We start from the raw sequence: 14090 nt of genomic DNA on the forward strand, positions 1-14090 counted from the left end.
CATATGTAACCGTTAGCAAACGGTATTCGAGCAAGGGTTCGTGTGAGTTGTTTCGCCAAACAATTCTTTGAAGATTGGAGTCGTCTGGATGTACTCTAATTTGACGAAACCTTTTGGCAAGGTCTGCTTTCATTACAATGCAATGTTGACGAAAGCGAATAAGGAGGTTGACCAAATCATCTTGAAGTTTTGGCCCCACTAGCAGATGATCGTTTAGGGAAACTCCAGTTGTAGATTTGGCAGAGGCGTCGAACACCACACGAACTCTCGTGGTGGTACTGTCTTCTTTGAATACCGCATGATGAGGCACGTAGTAAGATGGATTGGTTTCGATTTTTATTTCATTCGAGGGAATGAGTTCCATATGTCCAAGGGCAATGTATTCCCCCATGAACTTGCGGTACTCCTCATAGAGATTCGGGTTAACACGTAGACGTCGTTCTAAGTGAGAGAATCGACGGATTGCAATTTGTTTAGAATCTCCAAGTTTTGGTGCATCGTTTATCTTTGGTAATCGTACAGTGAATCTTCCTGTAGAGTCACGTGTATGTGATTCTTCAAAGTTCTTTTCACATTGAATTTCTGTTGGAGATAGTATTCTTCGAGGCTGGATGTCTTCTAGCTCCCAAAGATGTTTCAAATCTGCTTCCAATGTACAATGGTGGACCTTTATTTTCGAACTTCTTCCGGCCATCAGCAATGGACCGGAAACTGCCCATCCGAAAAGAGTATTAAAGGCACCTGGAAGACCTTTTTTCCCCTTGCAAATGCCATCTTGTAAGAGCTCTAGATACACGTCAGCACCTAGTAAAATATCCATTTGTCCAGGGCTATGAAAAGTTGGATCAGCAAGTGTTAAGCCTTTCAAGTGTAGACAATTTCCAGGATCGAACGGATTGTTAGGTAAATAATCCGTGACCTTTTTCAGGACGATTGCCTCGACGATGACCTCCGACGTGTTAATGATATTTGACTGAATATTCACCATGACACTGCCTTGAGAGGTGTTCATTCCGGTTGCTCCAATTCCGTCAACTGAGACGTTGAAACGTGTTCGCTTCAATCTTAGTTTCCTCGTGAATTGTTCCGTGATGAAACTGGCTTGAGAACCCGAGTCCAGAAGCGCTTGGGCTGGATAAAGTTGCTCGTCAAGTCCCTTGACTTGGACCATTGCGGTTGCCAAGATAACTTGGGTTGATCCAATTATTTCACGAGATGGGCATGAAACTACACCGGAGGTTGCCTTCGTCTTCGTTAATTCCTTCTCTTGATGTAGAAGTGTGTTATGTCGTGCGTTGCATTTCCTACAATGACCAGATTTGCAGTCATTGCTTTGATGACCGGTTCGTAAGCAATTGAAACACATGGCACTCCTCTTGACCATGTTCCAACGCTCGTCCGAAGATGCATTCAGAAAATTGGTACATTTGTATACAGAGTGTGTTTCGTTGCAAAAGTGACACGTCTCGCTCAGAGCACCATGATGAGCCTTTGTACTCGGTCTCTGATGTAATGGAGGCTTCGACTTGATTGCAGTAGTTGTAGGCGGAGCTGCTGCTAAGGCTCTGGCCCGTTGTTCAAGAAATGTAACGAGATCCTCGAAAGTTGGTCTTTCGGTCCCCCTCAGGGAAAGTTCCCATTGTCGGCGAGATTCTGAATCCAGTTTTTCCTTTACAAGATGAAGTAGTATGGAGTCCCAATGTTGTACTGGTTCTTTGAGAACCTTGAGCGCCCTTATGCATTCGGCGGTGGTATCGATGAGCGTTCGTAAAGCGGATGAAGATTCTTGGATGACGTTAGTTTGACTGAAGAGACGTTTTACGTGTGCATCGATGATTTCCCGGGTATTGTTGAACCGATTGTTTAAGATATCCCAAGCCTCCAGATAGTTAGCGTCAGTTACCGGAATAGATTGAACGAGGAGCGCTGCTTCGTTTCGTAATGATGACTTCAAATACTGAAACTTCTGAGCTCCGGTGAGCGATTCGTTGTTGTGTACGGTGCCCGTGAAGAGATCGTGAAATGGAAGCCAATCGACGTAACCACCGCTGAATGATGGAAGTTCCAGCTTCGGTAAACGTACATCACTAGCTGGTCTGACTTGTCTCACTGGAATGTTTGCTGCTCTTTCATTCGATTCAGTGACGAGTAGGATTGTCAGATCTTCGAGTCGAGCGATTAGGGGGTTGTATTCATCTTCGTGATCCGCGAAGTCGTCGTCGTCGGGATCGATATTTGCAACTACGGCATCGTGAACCTCATCCAAGTCTTTCGATAGTTTTTCCACCTTGTCTACATACAGCTTCAAGGCGACGTCAGATAGATTCGTTGCTGTTTGACCCACCGCATTTTCAATCCTGGTGATCTGTCCCTTGATAGCTGCTCTTCTTCTCACCAGAACATCCATGATGACTTATGTTGATTCGTTTACGATCGGGATATGATCGATGGTTTAAACGGTTTCCAACGGAGAATCCACGCTAATTTTCACTGTCTCTCACGGAAAGATAGCCGATTCGATGATTAGTTGAGGAACATAATCAAGTTGACGAATGTATCCGGCTCGACGGACCAAAAAATGTCGTGAACAGCGAAATAAAAGACGCGAACTTTTCCGACATAAAAACCGGTAAACCTTTTTCCTCTTATTTCAAAACAGAACTGGCCGTTAATTTATTTTTACACGCGCAAAATAACACCTTTTTTAACAGCAACCAAAAACTCACTTTCACGCGCGCGTGCGCTATATAAACATTTGAAAATGAATATAGGTAGATGTACTATACAAAATTACGATGTGTACAACCGAACACGGCACGCGAACCATACCTCGGCGGCTACGGAAGATATTATTAGAAACCAATTTGATTATGATAATATAAATTTATCTCAAGTGTTTTTTGCTACCACTGATACTACTAATACGATGCCCGCCACCGCCAGGCTTTTAGGATTGAAATGGCAAGGTTGCGCCGCGCACAAGTTGCAGCTCGCTATAAGCGGCGCGTTGGAGGTTCAAAAAGTGTTGAAGAATTTGATAAAACACGCGCACGCAATTGGCGCTTTCTTTCATTCGTCCACGGTAGGAGCCAAGTCATTAAGCACACATCAACTTGATAGCGCTTTTCCTGAATCGTCACCACCTCTTGACGTCGTCACGAGATTCAATAGTACGTACTATCTGCTACTTTGGTTAAAGAAGAACGAGATAGCCTTGTCTCTGGGACTTGTCGAATGCGTGGAGAAGAGACGTTGCGCCAAGAGTCCCCCGGTGGCATTAACAACGCAACTGAAGGAAACTTTGGAATCTTCGTTGCCAATTCTAAAAGTAATAGAGGAAGCCACTACAATTTTCAGTGCCGACACATCCGTCACGGCCAGCCTAATTGTTCCACTTATTTCAACTCTGAAAGACGAGGTCAGAGACGAACTCTTAAAACAATTGAACGACCGATTTGATCTGACACTGGAACATCTATTGGCAGCAACGTTTGTTGATCCACGATTCAAAAACCGTTTACTTACCGACTCGCAAACCTTAAAAATAGAACAGTACTTGACCGACCTATTAGGGAACCACAACGATTCCAATGATATTATCCAACCAACTGAGACGCCAGGCCAGGATAAGTCAAACAGCGATTCTGGTGAATATGAAGATCAAGAACGAAACATACTAGACGTTCTATTCAATAAAATTCGTAGAAATCAACACGCAAGTTCATCTCTGAAGATTCCTCGTTCAAAACAAATACACAACGAGATTGAAAATGACACCAAAGAAGTTGTATTGGATAGACGAGGCGATCCACTCAATTACTGGAGAAACAAATGTTCGGTTTACACTCTTTTTGGTGGAAGTCGCTCGCGATTTACTGTCTATACGAGCCACTAATTGCGCGTCAGAAAGGGTAAACTCTGTAGGATCTCAAGTAGTCACTGATCATCGCCATTCGCTGTCCGACTACAATTTAGAAACCCTTATTTGGGCTCGAAAGAACCGTGACTCGCTTTTAGAATCTTAAAATTAACTTTATCTATCAATAAAGACGTGTTCACGTGGTTTTAAAATCATTCAAATCGGTCGATTTAAAGTTTAAATTGATTAAAACCGTTACAGACAGTTTTTCAATATTTATGAAATCTTAAACAAATTGATTTGTACAGACTATTTTCAATGTATTATGCACTGTAATAAATTTTTCTTGGTTTTCTTATTCGCAGCTTAATCTTGAATAATTAAAAAATCTTTACCTTTACAGGCGCGGCTCCAAAACAAATGATATGTACCAAGCACTATTCTAGGTTTTTTATTTTACTTTTTTTCAATAAAAAACAATACGATGTCCCCAAAAGTTGATCTGCAGCAGTGGCGAAACTAAGAATTTTGCCCCCCCCCCCCCGGAGGATATGAAAGATATCAAAAGCGCCCTTTATAAAAATAATTTTTTTATGTAGTAGTACCTGCATTTGCGCACCCCCCCTCGAGCCCTGAAATTTTTTCTTAACTTCTCATGATTTGCTCCCCCCTCGGGCCCTGAAAAATGTTCTTAACTTCTTACGATTTGCTCCCCCCCTTGAGCCCTTAAAATTTTTCCAAAGCCTTCAAATCGTTGTGATTAGCACCCCACCCCCCTTGAAATTCTTTCATGGGCTCCTACAGCTACGGGCCCCCTATAAGTCCCTCGCGGGCCCTTTTCGGCCGAGACTAGGGGTCCCCCCCCCTCTGCACGACCCTGTTTGGAATACTAAAAATGAAAGGGCCTCTAGTTTTCCATGGGCCGTCGCAGGGTCTGCGGGTCCTTAGTTACGCCACTGATCTGGAGCCGCGCCTGTATCTTAGTTTACTTAATAAGTTAATTCCATAACCAATAAAATGCCAACATTTCAAACTGTAAAAGAAAATAACAAAAAGTGACGACTCGATTCGGGTTTTCGAATCCAGCATTCGATTCGTACGAATTGTTCAAGTTAAATTTGATTGATTTTCGAGGTTCGAGAATTTCTAACCATACGGATTCGAGTCGATATTATTTCGAATCTTCTTTGCAACATTAGCCGCGTTCACACTACGCACTTTGAAAACGTTTTGAAACGGTTTCGAAAGATAAAATTCAACATTTTCGGAGTCAACTGTATTAATAGCCATACTATAAATGTATTCGACACCGAAATTTTACATTTTGATATTTCCAAACCGTTTTAAAACGTTTCCAAAGTGTCTAGTGTGAACGCGGCTTTTTTGAATTGCGAATCGAATTGCATTTGCCGGAAAATATTCGGTTTTAAATCTCAAATCGAATATTCGTAGTGCCCTTATCGAATCTGATTCGGTGATTCGAATCGTTCCGAAAGAATTTCCGGAAAATATTCGATTCGATTCAATATTAGTAGAAATTCGACATTATCAACACTTTCGGGAAACTAAATAAACCAAAAAAAAATAACCGATAGCAAAAGTGACATAATTACCAAAAGGGTGACAATCCCTGTACTTTCGAATGCTAAAGGTTTAATGAATGGTCGACTCGAGATCGACTACTTTAACATTACAATAACGAAATATCCAATCAAACTGTCGGGACGGTGAGCGTTAACGAAAAAAAAAACAACTAAACCCATCCGCAAATTAATCCGTTAATGCTCACCGTCACACGGTGGTTTTGCCAACCTTTCGACTTCGTTACCCAAATCCCTAGCAACTGCGAACGCAGAAAGCTCGAGATAATGCGTACGCAGTGATTACGCTTTGCTACGAAAATGCGAACGCGTTCGCAGCCCGGACAGACCCACAGACAGACAGACCCACTAACACGGTGATTGTAATACCCCTCCAATTAATTTATTAATTTATTACGATAAAGGCAATGGCTAAACGAAGACCAAACCACCTGCTAAACTAAGAACGAAATTCCATTTCTTACCACGGCCGTATTATAATAATTAATAGATTTTTTAATTGTAATGAAATTCATAAATGTTAACCACATTATAGAAATATTTGACATCAATAAGCTCATAATAGCGTAAAAAAGAACGGACTTTCACCGAAGCTGTTTTTAAAAAAATTCTCAAGTGCTATACTTGTCAGTGGTTCTGAGGTAAAATACTTTCTAGCCAAGCAGAACAGCCCGGGTTCGAAACCTGGGCTGCGCATTCGATTTTAATCAACAGAGAAGACAATACTTTAAAATATCTTCGAGGCAATAATTTAAATCGAACACAAAATTTAAATAAACACCGAAATTTAATACTATATTATTAATTAGAAACATACGCTTCCGATAAAGCTGAAAGTCTAATTTTCGATGAAGCGTAATATGTGACGGTGGTTCTGTGGTAGAACGTCCGCCTGTCGTACAGTTGGTCTTGGGTTCGAATCTCACCCGATACGATCGCAAATTGATACTAAGACGAATACCGTAAACAATTGGTGGAAACCCTGCCATTTGGACGTTGAGACGTTTATCGTTACCCTCAGCACGCGGTCCGTCCCAAAAGTCAATAAGAAGAAGTTGGAGAGAAAACAACCATTACAATAACAAACACATAACCATTACAATAACAATCACAAAACAAACATATAACCATTACAATAACAAACATATAACCATTACCATAACAAAAAACTAGGCAACCACTGTGGCGACGGTAAAAATCGCCAAACCCAACGCAAACGCAAGTTCATCCGTTAACGCAATACTTGACGCATCTTTAACGCTCATTTTATTTCAACACTCGCCCATGATGAAGATGTGCGCGCATCAAAGTCAACAATAACGTAACGGCGAATTTTCCTATTAAAAAGGGAATTCGCCAGGGGGACCTAGAGATCGGCGTAACAGATAAATTAACTGGCAAAATTTCAATTAATCATAAAAATTGCGGTTAACCGTTTATCCATGGATAGAAACGATTTAATATGGGAAAAAGCCAAAAATAACTGATTATTTGTTGGATAATTTTTGTTTATGGATATTATACAAATAAACGGTTAATTTTTATCCAAACGCCGACCTCTAGGGGGACCCACTGTCAAGCTTCCTATTTGTGTTGTAGAGAAAACAACCGTACAAACACAACAGACTCAACATCCACAACAAACTCAACACCCACAACCGTCATAACGCGAACTCAACTTCCACAACCATCGTAACACACAGTGGCGCCGCCAGAGGGTAGGCTGAGTAGGCTATAGCCTACGTGTAAATTTCATGAGGGCCCCCAATTTATCTAAATTAATAGGGCCCCATCCTTTTGTCCAGCAGTAGTGTTTTACTTTTTTACTCATTTCGCTTATAACGATATAACGAACCGATTTTACTTGATATGAACATGAACATGAGGTCGGGTTTTCCAGCTATTTATTTGTTACAGTCCGCTTGAGGTCAATTTCGCAAGGCCATCTTATCGTAGATTTATTGTCTACTCTCACCCCCGAAAGCAAGCCGTTCTAGAACTGAAATAAATCGAAAGGATCAATTGTTTGCCAGATTAGCCAACAGCAAAAAAATTATATTTGAAGAAATAGAGCCGATTTATCAACTCATGTAGAAGTAGTATTATTATGTGCTCAACAAGATATTGCATATCGAAGTCATAGACAAAATAGCGAAATGTTGAACAGAGGAAATTTTGGAACTTATTAAGAGAAAATGTCCCAATTTTAAAGGCATTTCTGAAAAAAATGCCCAATAATGGAAAATACATCCATAGTACTGTACAAAACGAATTGATTGACATTGCTGAAAACTTAGTTCGAATCTGGTGGATATTATAGCATTAGAGCTGACGATTGTAATATTCAAGAAAGGTTTCTTGGCTTTGCAGACTTGCATAACTTTGATTTGATTTCAATTTCATCAGCTATAATTAAACTTATAAGTGATAGTGGTCTAGTCATATCGAATTGTGTAGCGCAAAGTTACGATGGCGCAAGCGTTATGTCTGGTGATATCTCAGGGGTTCACGTTCGAATACAATCCGCTGTCGGGGGAAATTGCCCTTATGTTCACTGTTACGCGCACCGACTTAATTTAGTGCTAGTTGATAGCTGTACCAAAATTTCTGAAATAAGAGAATTGAATGGACTTCTTCAAGGTGTATATAACTTTCAAAGTAATTCAGTACTTCGATGCGAATATTTTCTTGAAGCTCAGAAAGAATTAGGCTAGAAAAATGTTTTAAAAATGCCTCAAAGCTGTCAGACCAGATGGTCTAGTAAAAAAAAGGGGATAGAAGTAGAGTCGATGCGGGAATTTTGGCACTTGAAAATGTTGTTGAAAATGGGAAAGCTGAAAAAGCGGCAAAGTGTAAGGGATACATTTATCAATTTAAACATTTTGGCAATATATTAATGTTCGTCGTCTTAAACGAAGTTCTTGAAATGACTAATTCACTCTCAGAGGTTCTGCAAAATCCACAGCTTTTTTATTCTAGAGCTAATGAATTATGTCAAGGAACTATAAAATCTTTAAAGGATACGAGAAATGAAGATAAATTTAACGAAATGTGGGCTGAGGCGTCTAAAGTAGCAAATATGATAGAAATCAAAGTAGCTGATCCCGACGCTTTAGCCAAAACACAAGGAAAAAGAATAAAAACTCAGAACAAAAATTTAAAAATATTTTTGTTTATGATACAATTGGTAGAAGAGCAGCTGATGAAAGAGTTACCAAACCATAGGTCAACAGCACCGCATAACTTTCTATTCCATACTGGATAAGTTTGTCAGTGAAATGCAAATGCGATTTACGTACAACAATAGGTTACTAAAACGGATAACAGCAGCTGAACCTCAAAACGAAAACTTTTTAAATCCTGAAAAAGTTCATTTTTGTAAATCATTTGAAAGATTTTCTTTTAATATTGACGCGCTCAAATGTCAAACTAAAATTGCTAAAAACCTTTTAATTGATGGAAATTTTAAAACCGTTGAAGATTGTTTCAAACATCTTATTCCAATTAAGGAATCTCCTAAAATATTTGAATCTTGTCAATTGTATACCAGTTTCAAGAGCAACTGGCGAAAGAAGTTTTAGCTCGTTAAAGAGAATAAAGTCATTTACGCGAACAACTATGGGAGAAAATAGGTGGTCGAATCTCTCCATTTTATCAATAAATCGCGACTTGTCTAACATTCTTAGAGATAACCCTATGCGCGTTGTGGATGAATTTGGAAATGCTAAAAATAGGAGAATGTCTTTCATTGTTTGAAAAAATATTTTCTTATCATTTTGAAATATCTTTAAATTGACAATAAACATTTCTCTTAAAGGTTTCATTGTGTTATTTCGTCTACAAATGTCTCTAGCTTTGATAATTTTTTAGGGGCCCTCTCAAATGTTTAGCCTACGTGCAAAAAAATCCTGGCGGCGCCACTGGTAACAAAAACCCAACAAACTCAACACCCACAACCGTCATAACACGAACTCAACATTCACAACCTATACATAAACATTACAATAACGAAATAACCAATCAAACTGAATTAAAACTGTCGAGACGGTGAGCATTGACCAAACCCAACCGCAAATCAATCCGTTAACGCTCACCGTCACACGGTGGTTTTGCCAACCCTTCGAGAAACTGCGAACGCAGAAATTTCGAGAAACTGCTTTGCTATGATTAACCTTTGCACGCACGCACACACACACACACACACACGCACACACACACACACACACACACAGACAGACAGACACGGTGATTGCATAACCCCTCCTAGGGGACTTTGTCCCCTCGGAAAGGTAAAAATGTAATATATGTAACATTTGTGAAATTTTTTAATACACCAACTTCCAAGATAGGATTCATATAAAACTATTTCTTAAAGTTCCTAAAAAACTATGGCAGCTGTGATTGTTTCTAAGATATTGTCATTTATGATAATATTTTTTCCAAGCTCCTATAAATGTACTATTGTGATACAGCCATAGTATTGTGATTAGTTACATGATACGCTTAAAAATAAACTTTGGTATTATTTTATATTGGTTTATTTTTATTTTTTTATTTAAATTTTATCATTTCAGTATTCGGTAAATATTACAAATTATTTGTAATTAATTAAATATAATTAGTATAAATCACCTTAAATGTTGCTTACAACTTACAATTTGACGGATTCAATTATTTTGGTTTACAAATTCGCGTCATTTGCGCTTTCAGAGTACAGGCCTGTATTCTAATTTAAATTATTTTTCAAAATATAATTTATAAAGTATGAAAATAGTTTTTTAAAATAGCAATTTTTGCTTTAATTAAAATTAAATTATAATTACATTAGAAATAATAATAATAATTAGTACTTTTTTCACAATCAAGGTGGCGCTTGGGAAACTATATATCCAATGGGAATGAAGGCCAACAGTACGTAAAGGTCCCCCTTCTTTAGTACGTATGAAAGTACACCGATTTCTAACCTGTTTATGTAAGCTGTGCCTTGACCTATGCTTGCTTATTTTGAAGCATACACTTACAGAGACGACCCGAGGTGTTTCACACCGATTTCGTTCTAACTCGAGGGATTGGTAGACCTTCATCTAACTTGAAAAATTCTGAAGGGTAACGGTTTTGCCATGGCAACGAAAAATGTTTTTGACAACATAAAATTGAAATTTTTCCTATTTAAGCCATATCGGTACATTTTCACCCATTTGGTTCAAATTGATCAAAATGTGAAAATTTTCGTCAATTTTTAACTTTATTTTTATAATTTTGGTATTTTATTTTTTTTTTAAATTTTTAAAATCTTGGGACCCTTGGAATCGGTCCAAATCCCATGTTATTTTCAATGGGAAAATTTCCATTTTATGTTGTCAAAAACATTTTTCGTTGCCATGGCAAAACCGTTGCCCATTGAATAAATTCCCTTTAGGATTTTTCAAGTTACATGAAGGTCTACCAATCCCCCGAATTTGAACAAAATCGGAGTGTAACACCTCGGGTCGTCTCCTTGTTAGTGGCTGTGCCGCAGCAAATGTTACTAACAATAAGGAGTTATTTATTCTGTGCCATCAAAATTTAAGGTACTTGTTTTAAATCAGACGACAGATTTTCTTATACCAATTTTATTTCCAATAACACAACATTTTAATTTTTTCAAAATTGTTTTAAATATTCGTCTATAAGCTGCAATGCAGGCTTTAGCTCGATCAATCATATTTACAAAGGAACGTTCTATTATTTGTGGAGTAGCTTCTCAGAAAGCAGCTACAATTCTTCGGTAAAACTCTTCTTTAGTGTCAATAGGAATGGCGTATATCTTTTCTTGAACAAATCCCCACAGAAAAATGTCCAATGGTGTCAGATCGGGGAACCTTGCTGACCAATAGACTGGATCGTTTTTTCCTATCCATCTTTCCAGGAACTCGTTGTTCAAGAAATCGATCACTTGTGACTTGTCGATAACAATGTGGTGGGACACGATCTTGTTGAAACCACAATCTGCGCCTTTTAGCTAAAGGAAGATCGTGGATCGTCTGCGGAGCTCGTGCGGTAAAAAATACAAATAGCTTTTCCCATTTAGTTTTTTCTGGCAGGAACACTGGACGAATACGACGGGCTCGAAAAAGTTCAACCCAAACATTTAGGCGTGCAAACTGATGTTGGTGGTGATGTGGATATCCGCAATGTAGACTCTCTGCATTCCAAATGTGGTTGTTTTGATTGTTAAAAGGTTCATCTCTTGAAAATAAAGATTCATCAGATAAAAGAACATGACTCAGAAATTGGGGATTTTCGTTTTAAGCGTTCACCAGCTAGTTGCAGAAGTCCTAACGTCTTTGAGCGTCATCACCATGTAGTCCTTGATGAAAGGTACCCCTGTATGGATGATAGCGATATTAACTTCAAATCTTCGAGACACGAGATTTATTGCAACCCAAATCAGCACTTCCTGCAGCACAGCTTCTTCGTAGATATGCAGAAAAGTATAGTGTTTTCGAAATCACGCGGACTTGATCCACGAAACCTATAGGTTCTATATTACCAAACTGATGTAAGTCACTGAACTCAAGCTTCACCGTGTTGATGGGTGTTTTCTCTTTGGATTTCCTATTTCGAAAATTTCACTTACCTTAAATAAATACGGCTTGCTTTTCCAAATAACAAGGCAACCATCTTGGTACTTTCTGTTCTTGAATACCGATCCACAGTTTCCAAAATAACCAACCAGAATGATAGTAAACGTCGATTACGTAGTGACCTTAACTACTGATGTCTATTTAGATGTTTAATACAATAATAAAGGCTAAATTACCATTAGTGGCGACGATCTTTTCAGAAAAAAAGTACATACGTTATTTTGGCTTACGAAAACTTGTAAACTTTCACAGTCGTCAAAAATGTTTTTTTCTCTCCTCAAATCAATGACATTTGTTAATTTTAGATTGTGCTCTACGACTTTGATTGACAAAAATTACCTACATGTAGCATGTAGTTTAAAAAAATACTTTCTGAAAAATGTTAAAACATTTTCCGAAAACGTAGAAATTTTACTAATTATTTCCAAAACGAGTTTCACTACAGCTTAATCTGGTCGTGCTGCAGCACAATCTACGACGACCTCATGTATCAAAATAAGCAGGCGTGGCGTTCTTAAAGTAAAATCACGCTGACTCCAAAAACGAAGCCTAGGTTATACATTACCATACTGCTGAAAGTCCAATTTCAAAACTATTTTGTAAAATCTCTACCTAAAAAGTAAAATAAGAATGATTCTTAGGAAGTGTACACTCGACAAGAACTGAAAGTTTTTTTTTGATCTAGCACCTAGTGGGGAAAAATTAAAAAATTGGATGATGAAAATATCGAAAAACATTTACAAAATTCGACTAAATTTCCCCCGGTATACTAATTCCACCACAAATCTTTTTAATTCCTAGCTATAATAGTTTTAGAAATAAATCGATTGTCGGAACAAAAAAAAACACCCCCATCATAAAATGTCAAATTCCATGCATGGCGCACCGCCTTTATTAAGTTTACCATAAATTATGGTGCAAGAAACATTAGCCGTCGCGGTTAAGGGTCGGCCTGACAGGTCACTGGTAAATTTTATTTAACTCATATTTACTACGGAAAGTCACCACTAATCTATTTTCGTCATAAATAGCATTATCCACGAGACTATTTACACCTGATTTAGGTGGTAAAAAAGTGAGAAAAAATATTCACTATTTACCACCGAAACTTTGGAGTAAATACACATTGTGTCAGTATTTGATATAGCGGTGTGCCTGGGATATCAAATCATCCTATATCACCGGTATCATCAGAAATGGGCCGCGCTACCGTCCACAGCCAGGACGGGTGACGAAACAGCCACGAGCAGCGAGAGAACCCCACCGCAGGCTGACAGTCACACTTCAAACGTGAGCCACCCAACCCTTCAAAAAGCGCACCCATGGGAGACCTCTCCCCACTTCGAGCCCACCTGAGGGAATGCGAGTCGATTCTATAGCATCATCCAGAGACACCAAGCTCCCATGAAACGGAAGCCGACGCCTAGAGGTTAATGCACCAAAAGACGGAAAACTGGCACACAGCGACCCAACGGGCCAAAGCGCCTTATACGGAGATCCGCCACCGCCAAGATGGAATCAACACCGTCATAGAGTTGACAGAATGACCGTGCATGGACCATCCCCGATAGCCTAGGAAAAAAAGCCCAGTCTCCGGCCCCTACTTGACCGAAGCTGGAGGGGGGTTAGGACCATTTGACCACCGGCCCATTAGCTATAGTTATTGAAGATAGAGAGCACGGGCTGGAGTCGATATTGATTTTGGAATTTAAATTACACGTACGAAACGCGCGGGCCAATAAAAAACAAAAAACCGTAAGCTCGTGAAGCAAAGAAAAACATTTTATATTCTAAATTTTTTATGGCTTTATTTTATGGAAACACTTATTGATCTTATGTATCGTAATTTTTGCACGTGGTCTTCTAACTGAGGCTCGTTTGAAAGTATTATTTTAATGTCTTTGTATTATTAACACTAAATATCAACAATCACTTGAGCTATTATCTGGGAATGATGTGCATGAGTAGAATTGAATGTTACGCAGAGCATAGACGAAGAACGGG

General features: G+C 38.8%; 1 protein-coding gene across 1 annotated transcript; it reads left to right on the plus strand.

Moving 5' to 3' along the window:
* The first annotated feature begins 2926 nt into the window (after positions 1-2926).
* On the plus strand, positions 2927-3895 carry LOC149922055 (zinc finger BED domain-containing protein 4-like). Its single transcript, XM_090162233.1, has one exon. The coding sequence runs from the start codon at positions 2927-2929 to the stop codon at positions 3893-3895; it is 969 nt and encodes a 322-aa protein (XP_090018359.1).
* The last annotated feature ends 10195 nt before the right edge of the window (positions 3896-14090 follow it).

Source organism: Leiobunum rupestre, chromosome 11 (genome assembly GCF_980474605.1).
Source record: "Leiobunum rupestre chromosome 11, qqLeiRupe1.1.hap1, whole genome shotgun sequence".
In the NCBI taxonomy this organism is placed as follows: domain Eukaryota; kingdom Metazoa; phylum Arthropoda; class Arachnida; order Opiliones; family Sclerosomatidae; genus Leiobunum; species Leiobunum rupestre.